Here is a 25089-nt window from a genome sequence, read left to right on the forward strand (position 1 = left end):
CTGATTTTAAGAAAAGCAACAGCTTTATATCCTCTGAAGCCAAGCTAGACATTTAGAAATGGAAGTTTCTTTATAGTGACTATGGTCAATGAAATTAGATTACCATTTATTTTTCCAAATGAAGAACATCTATCTCCAGATGAAAACCAGTGTATATGATATTAAAAACACAGTGATTATACAAAAAATGTTTTCTTTTCATGAAAAACCATCTTTGTATGCCACCTCCCATAGTACAGCAGAAAGATGAAGTTAGTAGAATAGCAGTCACTTGTAAAGGGTATAAGTATTGAGAGGAACAGTGAAAAAAGGCACACTGTAAAAAAAAAGTGGAGGGAAATTAAGTCAAATTAGTGACTAAGGAACAAAGTGTATATTAAGCAAGCATGTTTTTATGTGTATCTGCCTAGTAAAGCTGTTATGCTTGTTTCAGAAGAGTAGAATAAACAATACTTCTGCCTAAGAGTATTTCTTGCTGATAAAAGACTGTAAGACCAAGGCTGGCTACAATGACTCAAACATTGTCCTTACAAAGTACTTGGGTGAGAAAGAATAAAACGAGAGGGTAAGAAACAGTGGTGTGAACTTTAGAAAGCCTCTTTCTTGGATAACATTTTGCCCTCTGTCACGATTACTAACTCTTATAAAAGAGCTACTGCAGAAAGAACTTGCAGAAAGTGAGGTGAGACACTAAAGAGAACTGCAAGATACAGATCCTTGTTTCTGTGATATCCACACACGCAGCCTTGCTCTGAAAGCGCTGATTATGCAATAACCCTCAAAAGCATGGTCTGTGGCACAGCTGCCTCTAAAGACCAGTAGAGGGTATGAGAAAGGAGATGAAGCAGGAAATGTAGGGGTTAATTTCTCTTCAGTGCTTCCTTCACAGAACAATGTAGAAAATATTGCTGGGAAAGTACTGCAGCTGGAGCCCAAATACCAATAAACATCAGATTGATGCTTTTAAGGGTGTTTGTAGTGGAGATTTATCAACAATTCTGTTATCACTGCATGAGATCTCTTCCTTCAAACTTGCCAATCTTGCTTGTGTATTTATAATGACTGTTGGCACAACTCTTCAGAGAACTGAGAGCTAATGCAAATTCATTGAATGGATTAGCCTTCTAGGACTCCCACAACAATATCTACGCTGTTTCAGTCTGGTTTGATCTAAAATGTCTTTAGAATGAGCTACCGAATCACTGTGCTAATTAAGTTAGATCGAACTATGCACAGGAACTAATATTGCTAAATCTGTATATGAAGGCCCAGTTCTGAGACTCCTCAAAGGCTGTGTGCTAACACAGGTTCAGGCTCTAAAAATACTACATTGCACATCTGCTCTCTTGCCAAAAAGACGCTACACCAGTCAAGACTAACATTGCATTTGATATGTGGTCAGCATTAGACTCGCAGCTTGAAATACTGTTCACCCTGATATTTCCATATGGTGAGGTACATGCCAGTGCCATGAGGCTGGACAGAATATACACATTTATTTTTACTCTAATGCTGGCAACTGAAAAGGGCCTTAAGGCCTTGTAATAGCATCCTCCAACATAAGGAATAAATCCAGCAAATCTGCTTACCCTGTAGTGCCTTCTGCCACACGTGGGAGATGTAACACATCTTTTGTCTGACCACTGCTAGGCTTTTTAATAAACAGAAACTTTCTAAGTTCCCAGTTTTTCAGTGTTCTTAAGAGAAAAAAAACTTGGATTTTCGTACCTTCTGGTTCATTACTACTGTTACTGTTACTATTGAAAGCAATAATGCCAGAAGCATATGATAAGTATAAAAACCATAACATTTTAAGAGCTCTGTTTTACACAAAGAGGTATCTATTCACAACCTATACTCTCTTAGGCCATTTTTTTTTTTTGTCTGTCTTTGTTGTTACAGTTTATCAGTTCCCTTTTTGCAACAAGAAGTGATCAGCAAGGCTTAAAGCTTTGTTCAGCTGCTCAGCCTTCGTGTTTTGTGTGTTTTTGTGGTGCTGTGTTTTTTCCGTTGAAGTTCTTTGTCAACACAGTAGATGCTGTGACTAATTTGGCTAATTCCTGAAGAAAGGATTATGCTTGGATTCTGCATCAGTGTTTTGAGTCTCAGTAAAAAGTTACAATGAGTGAGTAGTCTGGGTTATGCAGACAGTTGGGTGGGATGATACCTTCTGGCCTTCAAATCAATGGGATCTGTTTATTGCCGTATGATTCAGGCTTAACTTCTGAGCCAGTCTGTAATGTCTTGTACACAATTTTGTATGCAGAGCACCCTATACATTGCTTATGAATGTGTGTCTTGTCTAAATGGGAAAGCTTCTAGTGGGGCTTTCACACAGAGGCATAGACTTATTACTGGGACATTGCAGTATTGCCAAGTTTCTCTAATCTAGGCAATTCTCACAGTATTTGACTTATTTTTCTTTTTAAATTGTTTTAATTATTATTGTTTTAACTATTATTTAATTGTTTCATATTATTCTAAAGAAGAGTGCCATCATTTTTGAAAAAGTAGAGAGGACATCTATAACCCTTTTCATTGCAGAATAGCACTTGAAAAAGTGGCTGCTGTAGCTGCACACCGCATCTCCTTCCATCACCAAACAACTCACGAAATAAAGAGAACCCCCCCAATATTTCCTTTAAAATACTGAGTAATCTTAAGGAATTTGATATGATCTGCTTAAAATTGTTTGCTCAGGATAAGAATCTCTATAACTGACAACTCTTCTGGTGAGACTCACAGTCCAGATGTACACACGGGCATGTCCTCACTCCATCCACGCTGAGGCAAGCCGTGCTTGTGGTCCGGACCTCCCTGTGCCCTGCTTTCCAGGGGAAGGGAATCCCCTCTTCTGCAGTCCAGAGATGAGCTAGAGAGTATTTCCCGAGCACACAGGAGACAAAGGACTGTGGTCCTGTAGTCCAGGCACAGCCTCTAGCTGTAAAAAAAGAAGTTTTCTCAGAAGTCACAATGAACAGACACTGATGAATTAATGTGAACTGAGAGATTTTAAGCAACAAACAGTGTGCCCTGAAGCACGTGTAGCCCAGGCAACGTGCTGCCTGAAAGTGACACAATCCTGCTGCCTGCTTTGGATGGTGGCACAACCCTGCTGTCTATTTTGGATGACCTGATTTAATTGTGCCAGTTGACAGAAATGCAGAAAAGGAAGCATGCATCAGGCAGAGTGACAGAGCCATTCAACTGTCACAATGCCCTCCCTCCTGATAATCATGGCTGTTATTAATTGTAGAGATAAGGAAGGATTTCCCCCTTACCCTTACATTGTTGTTTGGCTAAATTGGCTGCCTGGAGGGAACTGTTTCTCTACAGATTTTCGTAAACAATAACTCATGCTCTTAAGGTGAAGCTTTCTATTAGTGTGATTACATGGCCACACTGCCCAGTAAAGGAGAGGAGGCAACTAAAATCTGTCCCGCTCCTGTGCAAACACCACTCCATGACTGAGGGGAGAGGCAGCAGCTGCTGAGGGAACTTAACTCCCTTACAGGGCAGGCAGTCTCCTGGTATCTGAAGAGGGCCTGCATTAGGAGAGGAAAAGACACTGGAGTTGTTCATGGAAGAGCAAGAGGAAACCATGATCTTCTGAGTGGGAATTCTTTCTGAGTGTGGGCTGTGAGCTGCCTAATTGGCACCAGCCTTTGCAAAGGGCTGACTGCTCCACCCGTGTCTGTATAGTTTGTGTGTATAGTAATAAAAAAGGCAAGTTTATGTGGTCTACCACATAAGACAAGTAATTTAGATACTAGCACGTCACCACTGCTCTTATCGGAGAACATTAGGTTTCAGCCAATTCCCATTCCTATTTTTATCCTTTATTGTGTGCAAATACAGAAGGATTTGAATGGCAAGAGTCACTTTAAATGCCACTTGGAAGGCCAGAGAGCACAACTTCTTATTTTCAGCAGTCCACCTGATGCTATTTTTATAAGTGAACCATATGGCTTCTACAGAATCAGAGCAAGGTTTTTATAAAGCCTTTTTTTTTAAGGATTGAATAGTTGCAATTGTTGGAGAAAGGTGCTTAGATACTGGATTAGGAATTTGCAGGATCAAAGTAGCAGTTAAGATGCCAGGGAACTCATCCAAATCACAACATAGCTGATATTCTTTAGGGAATACTGGGCTGTTTTGTATACAGCACTCTTGGCTCCAAGTAATGTAAAACCTGAGGAATTGAAATGATTACAAGTATCAGGCTAAATCTTTCGAGGTGTTGAGTGCCCACAACTCATGTTGGACTGAATGCTGTTTTACACTATGGGCCTTTATGCTATGATGGCAATGTCAAAGGCGTTGGGCCTCTCTAAATGCCCTTGGAGGCCCCTTTGCGGTAGTGGACTGTAGCAAAGTCACTTGGGTGCAGTTGGGCATTTGGCCCATTTTCCTGACAATACTCAGCACTTCTCAGGAGCAGGCTGACAGAAGAGTGGCTCTGGCAGGAGAGCTCAATTATTTGTGATCTCAGTTACACACAAATGTAAGGGATAGCTTGCTTGAGATCTAGGCTGTGAGGAGAGAACATGAATTCCTCTCTGCTGGTGCTCAGACTGGGCTCAATGAGGTGAGGAAGTCACTTACATCTTTGCTTCAGTGTAAAGTGCACCTAACTGACTCCTGTCCTCTCTGAGCCTCTAGATGAGAATAGTAAAGACAGTAGCAAAGCAGGCTTCTCCTTTCTCAAGACTTGGTAACTGACATGGGAACTGAATTTCCCTATGCAGTTGCACAGCTAGAGCCAGAAAAGATCCCAGAGAACTGCAATACTTTATTTTCTTATATTTTCCTTAGAATACTTAGATTTCTGTTTAAAATGTTTTTTAAATTGCTCCTCTTTGGTTAAAGGTTTGAAAAGGCCCAAAAGTGTCAGCACAAGCCAGCTATTTTTCAATATTTTCTTTGTGAAAGCTGGTTTTTGTTTTAATGTTACAAACTCCTTGCCACTCTAGTTCTGATTCAGCCACCAAAACAAGAAAGCATGACTCCTTTTTTTTTTCTTTTTCCCTGTTATATTTAGCAGTAATAATGTTGCTGTCACTGTAGTAGGGTAAGCAAGACTTCTGAGGAAAAGACACTAGCTTTTGTCTTTAGTGAGGCCAATTCTATGTTTGGAAAAGAGGCAAAGATAGGAAACTTAAAATGTTTGAAATGAAAAAGTTACATGTGTAATCATGGTCTCTGTTTTAAAAGTTCTAAAAGTGTTTTCTCAAATCTTATTCCTTGCTGTGGTGGGTTTGGAGAACACTGATTGGGTTTTATTTTTATGTGAATGTGGATGAATTTGGTGTTCTAGTGTGTGGGAACTTATTTTAGAGATAGTTACACAGAATTTTATACATTTATAAGAAAACTATTCAAATACAGTTGGGGTGTGTGTGTGTGTTTATAAAAAGTTTGACTAATAGTGGAAGAATTAGTGTATTTGATTGGACTGTAGCATATTGGATTGTCATGGAAGAAAAATGTGGGTTTGGGTCTAGTTTCCATGTGTTTATGGATGAGGAAGGATGCTGCTTCATTTGTTGACTGTATCATTTTCTCTCTCCTGTCTCTCATGCTTCTTCTGTCACTTCACCCATAAACCTTTTCTGCTTATAAGTAGATTTCATTCAGGTGTGTCAGAATGGTAGAGATGTCCAAGCTTCCTAAATATAGGTGAGGAAAGTCTCTGAATTAAATTATCCCTAATAGTGTCCCATCACAGTGGCTAATCTGTCAAAGATAGCAAGTTGCATGTTTCCATTAAAGTAATCTGCAGAACAGAGAGGCCAGTAGGAGATTCAAATATTTGTGGTGATAACAGTAATCTTTGCTAAAGAGGCAATATATGATGAAATACAAATCAGAAGCCCAATTGTCATTATCTCTGCTGCTCATAGACATATTGAAAGATGCAAACTGACAGCACAGGTGCACAGCTGCATACAGATCCTACCTCTCCCCCTCCTGGTAACACTGATAAACTCTTGAGCAAATACAAAATTCTGTGTCTTAATTCTGGGTTCCTCTCCAGCACCTACAGTGTTCAGCACTTACATACCATCTTTCAGTGACACAGAGACAGAATTTTGTTATCACGTTTGTGAAACACAACTGCCTAGGAGCCCAGAAGTGCAAAGCATCAGTGTAAAATGAGGTGATACCTTAGCAGCTGGAAGAATGTAACCTGTAAAACAAAGTAACAGTCCTTCCAATGTCTGTAAACTCCCTGGAGATATTAGCAACTCTGCCTGGCAAGGGCTTGAGCCTATTTATTGTCTGTGAAGTGACATTTTTGACATGGTGCCACTGCTAGTGTGTTGGTAGGGCTCTGACTCACTGCCACCCCACCTCTTGTTTTCCAGACCTGAGAGTTCCTAGCATGTAATGGCTGACCCATTGACAGAATCATGTGGTGAGGCAGCAGGCCACATGTATAACCTTGACTGCAGTGCCCTTTCCAGAGACTGATTGTGGTTTTCTTATTATCTAATGAGCTTGTCATTTCCTGTACTAGTTGTAACAGAGCTGAATATTTTCTAGGTTACCTAACCAAACTTCTGCAAAACCATACTGCCTATGCCTGCGATGGGGAACATCTGAGTCTGCACTGTCCTCGGCATTCAACAATAAGTGTTCAGTCAGCATTTTATGGGCAAGACTACCACATGTGTAGCACTCAGGAGCCTGAAAGCAAGATGGCAGAGCCTATAAATTGTGTGGCACCCACCTCATTGCAGGTATTGCACGCTGTGAAGGTTCTTAATGCACAGAAGGGTTTTGACAGTTTCCATGTGGTGTATGAAAATGGCAAGTGTTCACACCCTTGAATGAGATGACATTATGTCTGTGTTTACCATCAGAGGTATTACAGCTAAAAGGATTAGTTTGGCCAGTGGGATATTAGCATACAATTGTGAAAGCTTTATAGGTTGCCTTCTCTTCTGGTGAGCCTTGCTATAATAATCAGTTCCCTTCTCAACAAGGCCTGATCATGACTGAGCAGACCAGTCCTGATCCATCACACAGGCTCTTGTCCCCAAGAGAGGATTCAAACATTAGACAGAGCTAGGTTACCAATCCACTGAGTAAGATGACATTCTGGTTGGTGTTTGGCTTGTTCCATGCCTATCATTACTCAATGGAAAGGCATCGTGACAGCTAAACAGCAGATCCTAAACACTTGTGCACGTATCTATATTTATGTGAATACCTGGTTTGTACCAGTAATAGTCTATGTCTGTGTGCTGGCCCCACTTAAGTATAGCCTAAAATGCATTATACTTCATAAACTATTACTTTCTGCTGTGGAGCCTTCTATAAGAAGGCTCAGAAGGTCTGACTTACACTGCTGTGAAGGGAGAAATGCCCAATGTTAGGCCAAATTCAGTAAAACACTGCAAAAATGAGTAGTCTGAGCCATCTGAACACCTTATGTTGGTAAGGCTGTTGTAAATGCTCTACAGAAGCTCTGATGAAGTTTGAAACATTTGTGCTTGCTGCTGACACATTGTTTCTTGATAACAGGAATGTCCATTCCCTTCCCATCTTTAAGTCTTGGAGAGTGATTCTCTCCAGAAACAGTATTAGGGCATTTTACAAGTGTGGCTTGCCCATGCTTTACTGCAGCTTTTAAAGACATTCCAGACATGACCTATGAGCCATGTGAAAGTACATCTCTCTATGAAAAAGAGTAGGCCAGAGACATCCTTGATGTCATTTTAGTGACCACAGTAAAGTGATACCAATGGTTATTTTGGGCTTCTGAGTGCCTTTCTGAGGTCTCCAAAATTTTCCCCCTCCTTTGAATATAATGAACACAGCATGGGATAACTATTGTATAAACTATCATCATCATGCAGGCACTGCCACTGATCAAAGGCATTTTGACAAGGCCATGAACATCAGAGATACAAATGCTCTGCATCTCAGGGAATTCTGGTTCTGTCAAGGAGAAGAGACACATCCTGTAAGCTAATTTCTTAGAAAAGAGCACCAATGATTTCATCCGTCCTCCCCTTCCCTTTGGAACTGCATCTGCAGTCTGCATAATTGGGCATGATGCTACCCTGCAGCCAGAAGGAAACACAACAAGATATTTTTACAGTGACCTCCTATTAAAAGCAAAACTGCAAAGTTATATTTGTCTCCAGATATTAGCAGTCCAGTACTATCTTATTATGAATATCATTGTTTGCTTTTGTGGTTATGTGTTTTTGCACAGCAACTTAATAGAAAATTTGACTACTGCTTACATTAAGTAGGAGAAGATACAAACAGATGCACAGGAGATGATTCAGCTCAGGTGAACAGAAGATGACTCAGTAGGGGACAGCTTTCTCGACTCACCAGGGACGTAACTCTTTCACTGGCCTGTTCCAAAACCATCCCAATTAAGGAAGTTACTTGTTTGACTTGCAGCTCTGTAATAGAAGAATTGACTGATAAAGTTAAGCCTGCTGAGCTTTCCTTCCCTTTTGAAATCTTTAGAGTGCACTTAATGCTCAAAAAGTGTTGGATCCAAGTCAGTCCTCTGCTTCTACCAACGGAAACAAAAAGGCATGAGCGTTAGAGGATCACTGCTATGTGCTGCCAATGTGTATCATTTCTGCTTAGGAGGGATGGCTTCCAGGGATGACAGGAGACATTCAGCCACTGCCAACTTCCTCAGCCTGGAAGTGAGAGTGCAGCTTGTGCTATCACAGTGGTATCTTGAGACCCTTTCTGAGGAGAAATGAGGCAAAATTTCCCATAGATGTTACAGGAATACCTGAAACTACCAGAGAAGGACATCTTATATTCACTGCTGTTAATTAACAGTGGGATGACCCATAGACGATGCCCTCCTTATTGCAGCCTGGTGTGTTTTAAACCTCAAGAATCCTGAGCACAACACCACAGACTATCCAAAAATAGTGTATAGAAAGCCCTCTCTTTGAAGGCGAATAAAATTTCATAAGTACACCACTGCATTTAAACTGGGGAGGTTTTAGATGCTTTGTCTTGTGACATTGTTAAAAACTCAGACTCATCTTGAGCAATGTCTTCATATTTTCTATAGCTACGTCTCCAAAACTACTGATGGAGTGGGAACACCAATGTGAGTTCTAGAAGTACTCTGTTGCTTTACAGAACCTTGAGAGGGTCCACATGACCCTTTGCATGTAACACTTCTGACTTTTGTGTTATCCTCCTTCTGTTGCCACTGCCAGTGAAGCACCACAGTAAGAACCATGATATATTGTGCTGGGCAAAAAACCTTTAGGGAGATATGGTCTTAGAAAAGCATTTTAAAGAAAAAAACATTACAATCAGGCTTAGAATCTGTGCTATCAGACTGATTCTGAATTTGGTTCACGTGGCAAGTCAAAGAAATACCTGATAGTGTGTGTAACTGCATGCAAGAAGTAAGTGCCCCTTAAACAGGAGGTCCTGCATATGGCTTAAAGCTAGGGTTGCGTTTAAGTGTCACTAAGCACACCAGGTCATTATAATTCTTTCAAGTGAAGATAGTAGAGACCATGATCAGGTCAACTTAGGGAAACTGAGATGAAATGGTTAAAAATATATATTTTTGTAGTTACCATGCTTCACCTGGACACTGCACTTGCACAAAATCTGTCAGGGTGGTGTGAGTGCTGGGGGCTAAGCGTCTTCCCACTTGCTCTGGGATCCACACAGAGTCTCAAGCACCACTAAGGCTATGGTGGCACACAGTGAGATCTATCTGACTCCATGGGCAGAGGGAAAGGTGACAAACAGGAGCAAGGTGTAACATCAGTTGGTAACAACATTGACTGCCATGAGCATCACTGTAATGAATGCCTTCCCATAAACTTGGCCATGACACAAAGTGCAGTAGAGATGTGGCCTAAATCTAGTGATACAGATGTTTCTTGCATGGTTATAGCCAAAATATTGTGAAGGAATGTTTCCTCTGTGCAAAAAAAGAAGTGTTCTCCTTGCTGTATAGCTTCATACCTTGTTTTCAAGCCTATCCTTTTTGCCCATTGTTCTAGAAAGTACTGGATGAATGCCAAAACCTGAGATCCTGCCAGCTCCTTGTCAATAGTCGGGTTTTTGGACCTGATCTATGTCCAGGGACCACTAAATTCCTCCTTGTCTCCTTTAAATGCAAACCTAGTAAGTAATTCACATCAGGCAAATGTGTTTTTGTATCTGTTTTGTTGTTTGTTTTGGTTAAAATGCCACTGCAGAAGGCTTTGTGTAAGTCCATGTGTAGTTTTGAGACTCTTAGATTAATAGCAAATTGGTTTTTTTCTGCTTTACCTCAGTTCTCCATTGTGTTTACAACTTCAATGAGCTTGCTGCCAATTTTATGACCAGTGTAGTTTGGCAGAGTCAGATGTTAGGCATCAGACTTGAAAGGAAAAATGTTTGGAAAATTATTTTTAAAGAGATGGCAATGATAATGTCATACTAGAAAAATAGACCTGAACATCAAAACCAGATGCTTGGGCTAATGATCCAAGTGGTGAAGAAGATACCATAATAATGAATATGCACAAAAACTTAAGGAGATAGGACCAAAGCTTTGAAAGAGCCTCTGTTACCACCTCCTGATTATAGAACAATGGCTGGAGGACATAAATGCCTGGCTAACTTTATTATAGAATGTCCTTATAGAATCACCTGTATTCTCTGCAGGTAATTGATGACATGTAAAGGGACAAATCCTGCCTCAAAGAGGATGTGCTTTGTAAACATGAGAAAAATGTAAGAAAGATTAAGACAATCATCATGAGGTTTTTTTCTGATGCTTTCAAATTGTTTTTCTTGTTGCTATTATATATGAGAGCAAGCCCCAGTAGCCCAAGGGCTCAGCTTTTTTTGGCAGCCAATGCCCCGTGTGACTGAAATGGGTCTCAGAGAAAATAGCAGAATGATGACTTAGGGGTAGGTTCACCAGCCAACTCCAAAATACCATCCCACAACTAAAGGAGAAAGCACAGAAGAGATTCTGTTTAATGGGAGCATGAAGATAGGCATCATTGGTGGAGTAGGAACAGAAGTGACAAGAAAACTGAAGGGCCAGTTTATGTGGCGTATTGAAGACAGAGCAGAGATACGGGAATCGAGTGGGCAGATACTACCTTTGGCAAAGCGCTGACACAAGAACTGGGCAAATCATCAGTGGGGAAAAGAGTCTAGAATTCAAAATTTCAATGATCTGTTTTGTAATCTCAATAGTTGAAATTTAACTTTTTACATATTATGGTTACTTCATTATTAATAACAGATGGATGAGGATATCACAGCTGTGTCTGTGTCATTAGAAGAAATCTCTTTTCACTAATCAAAAGTGGATTGAGATCCTGTTTGTTACTTTTAGACATTGCTTAGTATTTTTCCCACAGGGAATAAGCATGATCTGAATTTTACAAAAGCTGGTCAGAAGTGTATTTAACAGCAAATGTTAACTGCAGAATTGAGGTGTAGTACAGTTCTAGTGCAAATGACATGATTTCATGGGACAGGAAATTTATGCTTGTAGGTAAGATTGTAGCCTGTATATTGTTAGGCTTGGCTGTAGCAGGCGTACTTACTTGGTGAATCACTCAGTAAATGTAATTTTAAGTATACTTTACAGTCTCCTTGCCTTCAAGTGGGCACATAAACAGTTGCCAAAGTCTCTTAGTTTTTAATCTGCTTAGAAATACTGTTGCTGTATCTCTGCAGAGGTTTTTGCTGTATGCTTAACTTTGTCTTATACCATTTGCAGGTTTGTTTCTGTTCTCTGTACTACAATCAGAAAGCATAGCCATACAGACACAGAGCCTTTAGGCTGTCAGCCCTTGGGTCAGAGCCTCTGTTTTCTTGACATGATCATCATGAGTGTACAGTGTAGCACATGCTTCTACAGAAGTAACAAACTGCAGCAAGTCAAGTGTTTTTTAAAATCATTCTTTTTAGACTTAAGCTTGTAACTGCTGGTGAGCTTGGATGGAAGAAAGTGGATTATTACCAAAACACTGACCCCCTTTGTTTTATATCTGCTCTCTTCTAAACGATACAGTATGTTCTTCATTGAACAGATAGGAGTTTTTTCTCTCTCCAGCTCCCTTACCACAAATACCCACACTCTTCTCACAGGGATACCACTCAGTAACAATAAGATTTCCCTTTTCTCCTGCTCTGTTCAGGATCCTCCTTTTCCTGTTTTCACATTTTGGAAGGACAAAAAAAAGTAGAAAAATAAACTCTTCTCTCTTGCTGTATCTGCAGTAAAAATGTTTGCCATCATACCAGAGACCAGGAAGACTTGGCAGTAAAATACTGCAAGCAGAGCAGCTGCTTAGGCCAGCAAGAGACCTTCTTACCCAGACAGCAGATTTTAAACAGTTCCCCAGGAGGGATAAACCACGATGTCTGGAAGACAATCTCCCTGCCTTCACTTCTGTGCTGAGACTCCTGCCAGTGTGCGTTTGCCAGCTAAGAAAGGAAGGGGAGTGTATTTTTCTCAGGCTCTTGATTCACATCTCTTTGTCAGCAAAACTATAAAATGAGCCTGTGCTGGCTAGTCACGCCCAGGGACACCCACTGACCTTGGCGGAGCCATGCAAATACAGCTGAGAGCACTGTCTGGCTCAGTTGCCCGTCCCCGTGCCTTTGTGCCTGCCATTCTTCGGCACTCGCTCAGTGCAGTAAGTGGTGGCACTGGGTGATGCCAGCCATCCTCATGATTTATGAGTGGTTGGAGGCTCTCAGAGCTGAGGCCAGCATCTGAAGTAGGCATAGAATGCAACATTGTCCCAGGAAGCTATCAAAAGGAAAGGATGAGGCTTCTCCTACTAAGCAATGCTGGAACACAAGCCAGGAAATCAGGCTGGAAGGGGGAAGGCTGTTCCACTGGGAGAAGGGATTGGCAAAAATTAACATTTAAATTGCTTTCAGAAAGGAGCCAGAGGCTTTGGATAGTCATATGGGAGCAATTCAGTTGGAGGAAACACACCACTTTGCAACTGGCTTTGTCTGTAGTTGTGATAGTGCCACAGAACTTACAGAAAAGCTTGATGTTGTTTGCTGTTATCAGTCCAGCTGAGTAAATTGTCTCATGCTACTGTATTGTTGTTTGCTTCTGTTTTAGCTGAATACAAAACCAAGTCAGCATGTGAAAACCAGGAACTGAAACTCCACTGTCAGGAGTCCAAATTCCTTATCATCTACTCTGCCACCTATGGCAGACGGGCACATGAGGAGAACATCTGCTCAACAGAAGTGGAGCGAGTCCCTAGCTTTGGTATGTTGTTACACCATGGATAGGCCTTCTTCAGGCAGGTGCACAGAGGGGAAACACAAAGGGAGAAAATTTCAGGTGTAAGAGCAGTGGTGTTTTGGAAGTGGTGGTGATGGAAGTATGAGATTGTTTCTCAAACAAATTGCACAGCATGAGGGAGAAACACAGAGTGAGAAATGCAGAAAAGTAATAAACTTTCACAGAGTTGATGAGTCCTTAGTTCTAGTTCTGTTGGCTGTCTTGAACTTAGGTGATGTATACTAAATATCAGCTGTCTGCCTCTGTTCTTTCCCCAGCTTTTGACAGTAACTAGGCAACCTGAGTGTCATGATGCCATGTCTTATTGCTACCTTCTCCTCTGATCTCTAATTCTGCCAGCTTTTCCTTGCCTTAAATGCAGACTGTAAGGTTGGGGTCCATAGGTCTATTACTGTTATATGACCAGATTCCAAGACAGTGACAGTAGAAAATTAAATGTTCTTAGGACTTCTCTTTGGCACTAAATCCAGCAGGCAGAAATGGCCTAAATTGTACTAAATTTAGTACAGAAATGTACTAAATTCTTAGTTTCCATGGCAGGGAGACTGCATGCAAAATGCTTCTTGGGGCTGCTCCCTGACCCATGCTAGATCTTCAGCTCTGGTAGGGAGTTGTTGAGAGGATGCTTTTGGCCTTGGTCTAATGGGTGCAGGGACCATGCTTATAGTGGAACACTGCATTGCAGTGCCAGAAGCATGCCTCTTAGGGTCTGATTTACTTGTACAGGTGCATCTCAATATATACTATTAATGCCATTAAATTAATAATTCCTATAAAAACAACAGTTTCATGTTGTTCTAATATTAATATTACTTTGGTCAGGCTGTGACCACTTTCAGGCACAGACCATTCCCCTTTGAATAGGTAAAATAACCCAAACCACCATAACTGCATAGACAACCAGTCATTGACTTCACTCTGTAGTCTCAACTGGTGTATGATTAAAGACTTATGACTCACTTTTTATCACAAAATATCTAAATTTATGACGATTGTGAGGTCATATGGTGCTCAGTAATTGACACTGAAGGTATGAAAGTAAATGTTCATGCCATGGAGAAAGACAGGATTAGATACATGTGCAAAGACTGAACTTTACTCCTAAGAAAGATGCTACAAGTGAAATCTGTAAGAAGCATCTGACAATATCAAGAAGAGATTGATAATCAGTCTTAAAAGCCACTTGTCTGCAAGCCAATGTTTCCATTTAGTTCTATAGATATTATTAAAAATGTATTGGTTGAAAATTGTAATCTGTTCTTAGGCATGAATCTGTTTAAAATTTCTGGGACTGTGTTTCACATCATCTGCCTTGTGTGGTCCTTCACACGGACTTTAGCTCTGCTCGTCTGCCTATCCAACCCAAACTTATCTATGTTTCTATGATTCTATCTGTTCTATTAAGGAAACATCTTAGTATGTTTCTGACAGGCTCATACATCCTTCATGATGTAAAGCACCACAGAGATAGCCCAGTTGATCTAGAAGTCTGACATCATACTAATTTGTTGCATTTAATTCACCTCTGGAAATCACTCACCTCTAGTGAAAGCACTTAAGAGTTCACAGATTGGAATACTGCAGGCCCTCCTTACTGGATAAAGTTTCCCAGTATTAAAAAAGAAACACTGTGCACCACCATTAAGCTCTCTGCTGCAGCCACCTGCATGTGAACACCTCTTGGACAACAGCCTGGCTCTTGCTGGTTTTGTCTTCTATAAAGCAGTCTGAAAAAAACAAAAGATTCAATCTTATTTAAGTGGTTATTTAAACACATACAGGTGTGAGTGGGTGCATGAGGAGATTTTTTAAATGTCTCTGTACCTTCCTTTAAAGGAAAGTAATGGTAATTCGAATGTCAACATGATCTTAATTATTTGAGACAATTTAGAAACCTTCAGCTACTCTTGATTCTTCAATCAGAGCCCATGCACTTGTATATGTTTGCATCAAAAGCTGAATCTGCTCAAACACACATCTGTTGTTACTTCTACCTACAGTTTTGCACTTGTAGTGCAAAGCAGTGCACTTGTAGAACAAGGCACTGCTGACTGATGCAGTCATCAGGGGGAAAATGGCAATTTTTTAGTACTATGTAGCAAAGAAGTCATTTGTAAGTCCTAATGACAGGTATAGGAAGCCTCTGTAGAGCTCAAGAGTTTTGTATCTATCCATACTTGATATATTTGACATCCATCCTGCTAGGGGTACTGAGTATTGAATTAATTAGATACTTCTGTAGACTTTTGTGACCTCATGTTACATATGATACAGATGCTAAGCAGTTAATGACAGTCAGCATCTTTGGACTAAGACAGATATATGCTAAACTATTGCTTTTTGTGAACAGTCTATGTAATCAGCTGGCAGATTTTTGGAGCTTTGCTTCAAAGGGAACACAAGGAAACATACAATGTCTTTAGCATAAAGGCTCTTCTCCATATGGGAAACAGACTGTATAAACCTGTCTCTTGTATTGCAGATACCTGCTTATAGCACCCTGAGCCTGGCCTAAACATTTAGCATGGCTGCCTCCTCTTGGACCCAGTTTACTAAGCCAGTTTTAGTAACACAAATTGGCTGCCGTTTTCAGTACAGAGAAGGAAGAAGAGCAATAGCATTGTGGTGTCATTCCTGCTAGATAAAGTCGTTACAGTAGAGTTGTCCTCTGGTATGGTTAAGTCTTGCTTACCTTAGGCAATGGAACAGTTTTAACACAAGACAAAGCCAGCTGAAAAGCCCACACAGGATGGGTTATGGGAAATGTACATTCAAGTCCATGTTCTGATTTATATAAAGAGAAGATCTGAATCTGGGTAATGATCTGAACTACTGAGTACAAGAAACCCTCTAACATGTACCATAGCTGATAAAGCAGCAAGACTTCAGTCCCAAGACTGATATGTGGTATTATATGTGTAATTTGCACCTTTCATGTGAAAATATCTCTTGATTTTATTAAAAATGACCAGAAAAAAACTAACCAACCAACCAACAACCAATAAAAACCCCAAACAAGCTGCACTTAAAATCACTCATCTTGCTCCATGGAATTTGAGAGGGAGGATTTGTAAAGAATGTGAAATTTCCATACAAGACCACTATAAAACATTTTCCCTGTGTTTCCTCACTTTTTATCACTTCCACCATTGAATTGAAACATGATATTTTTACACATCTTTGGTCTTGCTCTCCAGCTTGTCATCAAGGCCCTTCATTCCTATGAGTGGTCACCATTACCTGCTTCAAAGAACAGTGCACAAAATCTTGCCTCTGAGCATTTTAGGGTATTTTGCCTTCAGAAGTTTATTCTGCAAAGTAAGCTCCTACCACAAGTGGCAAAGTTCACTGACGCACAGGGAATTATTTCCATTATAGGATCTTTGCATCTTTCTTTGCAGGAAAATAAAAACCTGCAAGCAGGATCTTGCTTCTGCAGCTGTATTCATACATCTGGCACTCTTAAGACTATACAGTATTTACAGATAGTAACTTCCTTGTTTTACTAAGGCTATCAAAAATATCACAGTAAAACTAAAACTTCTTTTGGGTGCAGTTTTGTAGCAGATGGTTCTACTTTAATTGTGTCCAGCACCAAAGCAGGAAACTGTATCGGTTTGTTCCTGTGAGTTTTGGCCTTTTCAGACATGCTCTCTCTTTTATATTTGTACTAACATGTGCATGAGGAAAGAGGAAATTTCAAGGTTGTGCCAGAACAGGTTACCACAGAGAATACAAGGAAGATTCAGGTCAACAAACACCTCTCAATAAATTACTCTTGTTAATACATGAAAGTACTTGGAAAAAGGCTCAATAGTGGGTCGCTTCTAGCTGCAACTTGCAAGCTAAAACTTCAGAATGTCCTTCCCATAAATTTCGCCTGGATGCATATTGGCTGGTGAGAAGTGCATTCCCTCAAGCACTTATGACCAGCAGAGCCCTGAATTATGTATCTTCATTGATGCAAGTTGGAGTCTTTTCCAACACAGTCCTCTCTTTTACCTGTTCTCACTTTTGGGAAACTGAGAATTCAGGCATTATCCTCATTCACTGTGACATGACATGACCTGCGGCTGAGTTTTGTACTAATCCCCTATTCCCAGTGAAATGGCATTTGGCTAAGAAGAAGGGATTTTAGCAAGGCAAGAAAGAGCTTTCCAAAATCCTGTAGGTTCCTTCCAGCCCAAGAAGGCGTCATGATTTTGTTATATAACACTATTTTGTGATACTGTGATCCCTCTTTTTTTTTTTTAACCTTTTTCTTTTCCCTGAGTCTACAGCTCTTAATCACTAATTAAAAAGCTTTGTTTTCTTTCTCTGAGAGATTTATACTCCTCCCATCTTGAGCCAGTCCCTTGTGTAAGTCTTTAGAGAGAAGATGTAAATGAAGGTACAAATGGCTATAGACAGATCTAGAAATGCTAATACACTGAAATTAGTAGGTTCATGCTATCTATAGACATTTAGGTGTCATAAAACACAAACTTTGTAAGCTGCCCAGAATTTAGGAAATGCTGGATGTTGAAGTGCAAACACTCCAAGGATCATTAACAGAAACACTAAGCCCAGTTCTCTGCTGGCAGAAGCAGCAACAGCTTGTAGCTCAGAACTGCTAGAGAGAAGGTCACTTTTTAGACTGCAGGTATCACCAGTTGAAGGCCTTTATGTTCCTAAGCATCATCTGCTTAGCAATTATATTTACTAGCTAACAGTGACTCTGATTTCGAACACAAGCCTTGTGGCAGTTGTGCAAGTAGCAGGCTCCTGAGCGAAGAAAACCTGAGGTTTCAGAGGACTTGTTTTAGTAACCCAGCATAGGACCTCTTCCAGGGACCATGTGAAAATGCAAACGTGCTCCAGCTGTGAAGGCAGAGGGATGGTGTGAGTGGGGTAAATGCAAAGGCCATGTTCTGTAGCAGGGCCAGGGCTCAGGGACTTGGAGTAGGTTGACATAAACCTTGCAGCTTCTTCCACTAGCACCTTGCCATTCTGAGTATGGGCAACAACAGTCAGCTGAGTTTTATGGGTGCAAAAGAATGTCTAAAGTAGTTCAGTTTTGCTTCCACCACTAAAACCTTTAAGTCAGCTTTCTGTCTCTATGTACAGGCATCAGATATGAAAAGTTCCATTTCCATGTCAATCTGAGCCAAGATCTGGGAAGATTAGTAGGTGTTTTAGGCTCTAGAAAATTCCAGTAGCAGCCATTGCACTCCTTGATCCCAACAAATCTTGTGAAAAAAAAACAGCTCCCCCAAAAGAGAAAGGTGTTCAAAGCAAGTGGCAGAATGAGAACTGTTTGTTTGAAGGGAAGAAAGCAGCCACCGTTTTGAGTCCAATTAGCTTTCTGCTGAGAAGAACAAGGAAGATTGCATTCAGCTGAACAGCTGTTGGAAGCTGCTTGAAACACAGGCCAATGCATGTGGCTTCATCCATCCATGTTTTCTTCACTAGCAATTCAGGGGGTTTATGCAGTTTTTTCTATCTTAGATTATCTAACTATTGAAAAGTACATTTGCCACTCGAGTCTGAAATAAGCCAGGGAACTCCTGCCTGTGTACATGCAGACCGAAGTGGTGCAAAACAGGGAAGGAGTGTCTGAGCAGAGGGAGCCTGGTTCCTGCTGCCTATAGTGAGTATGGAGCTCCATTTGTCTCTTGCCCTCGGCATTCGTACTAGCAGGTGGATCCCCTGCTCTGTGTGCACTCTTCCGTGTGCAAGAAGGGAAGAAAGACCAGACAGAATGCTGCTGCAGAATACGTACAGACTGGATTCTGAACTTAGAGCTGCTTCTAAATAAAACCAAGCCGTGGGCTTATCTCATGCAGACTTAAAAGAGTCTCACAACAGGCTCTGCAGTGAGAGGGTGCAGCTTTTCAGAAAGCCTTGGTGCTGTATTCACTGTTAAGGAATGGCCCCTGCAGGCAGTAAGTATTCTTAGTGTGTCATACTGGCATATTTACTGACAATATTTGGACCTGGAATGTAAAGATATCGGCAACACTTTCCATAAGTGCTGTGATCCTATTGTACATTTTTGCTAGAATCAGCAGTACAATGCCCTTTTCTGATGCACAGGCAACACCCTGTGTGCCATGCTTTTGCATAAATTACCATATTATTATGGTAACTTTCTTTAGGAGTCTGCAGCCTTAGCTTATTCCAAACTCCATCGTTCCCCTTTGTTACTTTTTATCCTCAGAGCTGATATTTGGGCTCCACAAAGTACAAGCTGTCCTGATTTGGTAGTGTGAAATCTTTGCTTTCAGTTGATTTTAAAAGATGCTTATTCTTTTGCTGGTAGGCATAGCCCAGAAAGCATAATGCAGCATAAGCCAGCAGTTTGGATGGAAGCAAGAAGTATCTGAGCTCCAATATTGGAGCAACAGGTCATGGAGAAGTTCCTTTTTTGGGCACCCTGGTCGTTCACCAGCACATTACTTTTTATGTCATGCAGATCTACATATGAGACACGTCCCCATCATGTCTCAAAGATCACCCCATTAATAGTGATTTGAGAGAAGACAGCATTCATTAATGTTTGGACAGGGTGTGACAGAATACTGTTGCCAGAACTTGGCACAAGATGCTCAGAACAGCATTGGCTGCTCCATCACCAGGAGGTCTTGTGTGGCAGAGTGGAAAGAAAGGGAAGGAAACCTCCTCCTGTCTGAATTGAGAGAAGCTTTAAGAAACCAGAAGACAAATTGCTTCTCATTAAAGCCTGCATAATTTATGGCATGTTATTTGCATGCCAAAACTTCCCTAAACAAAGCTAATTAGGGAGCTGAAAGAGCCTTTCCTCCAGAAACAAGGCTTTCTACACTCACTGTTAAATAGCTGCAGTCAGATTTGATCATTTATTACTGCATTAAGAACCTCTTCTTGACACTTGTATCTCTGTGCCATCCATACGACTGACTGCTTCAAAAGACTCACCAACAGTCTTGGTGTGCAGCAGGCAACTTTGGGAGACAGGCATGAAGAATGGAGTGTTTTCCAAGCCACACAATGCTGCTTTTTCTGCCACTGCCACTCTTGGATGCTACCAGCCTTCCAGCATACCAGGAATTTATGTTAAATGTGTGGTACCAATTTAGCAAGCCTCATAAACCTATGTGTAGCTCAAACAGTACTTAGATATTCAGAATGCCAACACATTGCATGTTTACATTCATCTCCTGACTTTGGGAGCATGTGGTGGGACCATTCACTCATCTACTCAAAATGCAGCTCTATCCTCTCCTCATTCAGACATTGCGGGAAGTTGTTTAACCAGAAGGAGGATAAGTTACTCCTAGCCTGAGCTCTGTGTTGCTGCAGCTGCATTGCTATTGGACCCCAAGCAAGTTTAGTTGAAACTAGCTTGAACGTCCCTTCGGCTCACACTGATTCCTCTGACTTCAGTGCAGACACACTTCTGTAATGTCTGCTTGTGGGAGATTGTACTGATGAAGCTGCAGATGTTGAAAAAGTAGCCTTTGGTACCAGGTACACAGGATTCCTCTGAGCTGAACTCACTGCTTATCTGGTATCACAGCTGCAGAGAGAGCTAGCAAGGAGACAGAAAAGGTGCATATGAACTAGAGAGAAAAAAAATTAACACTTTTGGACCAAATCACTAAAACTCAAACTCTTGTCAGGCGACAGGATGCCGTTAAGAGTTTTTGTGATACAAGTCTTTCCAGTTAACATCCGTGGTGTCCTGCAAAAGCAAGCCAGCCCTCGTTTGCATTTCCTCACCTGTGACACCAGGCAAGACTTGGGAAGTTCTCCAAAAACAGCCCTGCCAAGAGCCTGCAGGCATATGATGACTGGCCTCTCAGGTAGAAGAGCCAAATCCAACATGAGTATAAATGATAAGAAGCTATTAACTCTCAGAGAAACATGAGCAAACATCTACCAAAGGCAAACCGAAACATGTACTCACTGTATCACTGAATGTGTAGAAAACCATCAGCACAACAGCCTCCTGTTTTTTTAAGACACTCTGAGTAGCATCCAGGGCAGGAAATTTTGTAGAAAAACATGTCAGTTTGCAGATTTCTGTACTACTCCCAAGACATCCATTTATGAATCATCTGATAATTCCTCCTGATATTCTTCAGTTGTTTTTGTACTTGCCAAAATAAGCTACTTGGCTGCCTAAAATGTCTACCTGAATATATCATTACTCATCTGAAATTGCCAGGGAGGGAAACTAAAGCACTGAGTTACTTCATCAGATGTACACAAGGTTTAGGTCAGCCTTCCCTGACATAGGGGCATTAGAATTTTAAGTTTCCAAGAAGTCAAAGGAATAGATACTTTACTAAAATTCCATGCCCAAAGGTAACCTGTGAGACTTTTGCTGAAGCAATCAGTCCAGAATCTCCTGATGGCTGTGCTCAAGTACATAACTTATTTAGTGCTGGTGTCAGGGCATTAACTCTAAAAATCACAAATTTGTCCCATTTTCACTTATTTAATGTCACTTTTTGTCAAGAACTCCAGTCTCAAACCTCCTCTTTCTTTTCAAGTAAGGCTGATTTGGGGAACCTTTTCAATGTGTATGCAAACACTGTTTCTCCTTCCTTTAAGGTCACAAATTAGCTTCAGCAGTTGGAAAGTGACATGATGCCATCCTTGTTTGAGTTTTATTAGAGGAAGGGCTACTTTAATGCCCAGAAAAATATGTTTTCAGACCTTTGAGGTGTCCATGCCTCTGAAGGCTGGAGTAAGAAATATCTATCATCCAGCAAGTCACAAAATGTGTTAGGTCACACTGACTGGAAGCAGACAGCTTCAGCAAAGTATTACTTACTCCAGGCTTGTAATTTCTGCATACTTTCATTTTCAAACCCAAAACTAATGGATGTTTTGATTTGTGGCTTGAAGTTTAGCATGTGTGGATACCACTAATTTAATCACATCTAAAGACATTCTCTCTTTTTTTGTTTTAAAGCAGAATTTTGAGTGATACATGCTTTCCCACTCAGATCATTCCAGCTGCAGTGCAAAATCTTGCTAGTCAAGTTTTATTATCTTACAAATTGTAGTGGAGGGCATTAAGTCTTGACTAAGGGAATTCCAGATTTGAGTGCAGATGTTAGCAAGGCAGGTTTTCACACCTGATGTGTGCCTCTTGCCCAGTCCATAGAGAGACCTGGATTTTCTTTGTTTGTGCAAAGTCAGGAAAGTTTAGGCTGCTTTGAAAATGATGTGGGTTACCTATTGTAATTAGGGCAGAATAGATGTTGTTGTGGTTGCTTTAGGCATGCAAACTTGGCTTGTGGTGGCATTTTACGAGAACAGCCTGGAATTTGGAATGGAAGCAGACAACTATTTCCCTGTTTAAATACTGAGTCCATTTTGACCTCTTCACCAATGGCAGAATGGCTCCTACCAGTGACAGACATAATAAAGCAAAAAGCTACATTTAGTACACCAAATTTCACTGTAGCCCAAGCTGTCACAACACAGAAAAATTGGTCTTACCTGACTTTAACTGAAATTAGGCATCCAGTCAAATCATTTCCATCGTGCAAGGCCCAAGAGGAAGACCTCCAAACAGCATTGCCTCTCCCTTTGTTTGCGCAGTCATTTTGAGATGGAATAGATGGAGAACTATTTGGATGTGCTTTTTTTTCTCCAAGTCATCATGAAGGAAACATAGAGATCTTACAGTGGACACCTCATCGGGAGCTTGACATGAATCTTACTGCACCTGGAAGTCAGCATGAGGTAGTTAGCTTGCTGCAGGTTCACATTTTCATTGCAGCTGTCCTTGCATTGACAGATCATAGTCTTTAATTCTGAAATCCTGCTTAGGCAAACATCTGCCTGAAATAAAGATTAGATTTGCATCTGCTGCCCCTCTACTGTGCCCTGGTGAGACCACACCTAGAATACTGTGTCCAGTTTTAGGTTCCCCAGTTCAAGAGACAGGGACCCGCTGGAAAAAGTCCAGTGGAGAGCCACAAAAATGACTGGGAGACTTTAGCATCTCCCCTGTGAAGAGAGACTGAGAAACCTATGGCTGTTTAGTCTGGAGAAGAGAAGACTGAGAAGAGATCTGATCAATGTACACAAATATCTGAGGGGTGGGTGTCAAGTAGATGGGGCCAATCTCTTTTCGCTGGTCAGCAGCAATAAGACAAGGAGCAATGGCTACAAACTTGAATATAGAAGGTCTCAACATGAGGAGAAACTTCTTTACAGTGAGGGTGACAGAGCACTGAAACAGGCTGCCCAGAGAGGTTGTGGAGTCTCCTTCTCTGGAGACTTCCAAACCCCTCCTGGATGCCTTCCTTTGCTAACTACCCTAGGGGATCCTGCCTTGGCAGGGGGTTGGACTCAATGATCTCTGGAGGTCCCTTCCAACCTCTAAAGTTCTATGATTCTGTGATGTTTAGTGATGCAAGTAGCAGCTATCATTTCTAATAACACCAGTGTTGTATATTCATTGTATGCACTTTTCTTTCAGACTGCTTGTCTTACACGGCGCTAGAAGTTTTATCAAAAAGGTGTTATGGGAAACAGAGATGCAAATTCATTGTCACTAGCCAGGATTTTGGAAGTCCATGCCTACCTGGAGTGACAAAACACCTTAACGTCAGCTATGCATGCGGTAAGAGCTAATCTGTGACCATTTTTAAATTCCCATTCTGTTTGCAAAGCAAAACAGTGCCAAAAGGTGCACACATACAGAGACATACACATGCACCCAGAGGCTTCCTAAATCTCCCCTGCCTTTTAACATAGGAAGTTTGTGATATAGCCATACAAGAACAACCAAAAGATGTGAGCAAACCCATGGGCAGAGCTGCACCAAATGTAAACTTAGACATTGAGTTTTGTTTTTTTTTTCTTGTAAAAATGCAATTGGCAACAAAATAATTAAGTATTTTGAGAAATAATATTGAATTAAGAGTCTGCAACAGAGCTAGGAAACATAGCCTGGCATTGCCTACCATCAGTACAGGTAAAGCAGTCCAGTATAATTGAAGCACTGTGTTACAAGCCCAGTCCTGAAACCTGATTCACATGAGCACACCTACAGCCTTCAGCCTTGCAGAGGGATTTCCTTTCTCATGGGCAGAGTCTCACTATAAGTAAGGGTTTGGGGTTATACATCCCCTGCAGGACTGAAGCCTACTTCAGCTCTTTCCTCAGACAAAAAGGGAGCAGTTTTCCATATTCTTTACCACAGGCTAATACTTTTCCATCAGTGGAAAGCAGAATTCCCTACAATTATTTTTCTCAAAAGCAAAGGCTGTGGGAGAGTCAAGTGTAATATCAATAAAGGGAGAGAAAGGCAGTTGCAGAACTTCTGTGTAGCATCTTGTTTTCTATTGCACATTTTTAGGAATGACTGCACTTTACTTAAGCCTTGAACAGATTTCCTCAGGCTCTGCTTTTTGCTGCTGGCTAGCTCTGGGGCTGAAGCATGAGGGTCAGGGGTGATTATCTCTCACACACCTCTGCTCCAACTGAGGATGCATAAACATTTTTTTACAGAGTTACTGATCTGCTTACTGTGCACTGGTTGGAAAGCTGCCAGCCCTTCTCCTTTCTGACTCTTTCTGGTCTGCAGGGAGTCAAAGCAGTAGCTCCACAGGGACATATCAAAGAGTCCTTTTGCTGCATCTCTAGTGAGTAGTGGTTAGAGGGCACAGGTTATCTGAGACGTGCTTTTGGGAACAGCAGCATAGGCTTGATTGCTAGATCACTGTGTAGCCGATGATCAGAGGAAAATGAGCCCTCGCTGCTTCTTTGCTGGCATGAGAGATTTTCAGCTTCCTCCTGAGTTA

General features: G+C 41.1%; 1 protein-coding gene and 1 long non-coding RNA gene across 5 annotated transcripts in view; one reads left to right on the top strand and one right to left on the bottom strand.

Annotated features, from left to right (window-relative positions):
- EVA1C (eva-1 homolog C) overlaps positions 1–25089 on the top strand; it is a 39814-nt gene that overhangs the window by 8811 nt on the left and 5914 nt on the right. For 2 of the 4 annotated variants that reach the window (XM_064152415.1, XM_064152414.1), the window contains exons 2-5: positions 6547–6743; positions 10023–10146; positions 13112–13264; positions 23763–23906. In XM_064152415.1, coding sequence (XP_064008485.1) covers positions 6547–6743; positions 10023–10146; positions 13112–13264; positions 23763–23906 — 618 coding nt within the window. The remainder of the gene's footprint in view (positions 1–6546; positions 6744–10022; positions 10147–13111; positions 13265–23762; positions 23907–25089) is intronic. The other 2 variants (XM_064152417.1, XM_064152416.1) reach the window with 1 other exon arrangement.
- LOC135180143 (uncharacterized) lies at positions 1276–23003 on the bottom strand. The gene is made up of 4 exons (XR_010304293.1): positions 22775–23003; positions 14841–15027; positions 8259–8426; positions 1276–2941 (listed from the first exon to the last, which is right to left on the bottom strand). It is a non-coding gene; the product is annotated as an uncharacterized LOC135180143 (long non-coding RNA).

Source organism: Pogoniulus pusillus, chromosome 12, assembly GCF_015220805.1.
Source record: "Pogoniulus pusillus isolate bPogPus1 chromosome 12, bPogPus1.pri, whole genome shotgun sequence".
NCBI classification, from domain to species: domain Eukaryota; kingdom Metazoa; phylum Chordata; class Aves; order Piciformes; family Lybiidae; genus Pogoniulus; species Pogoniulus pusillus.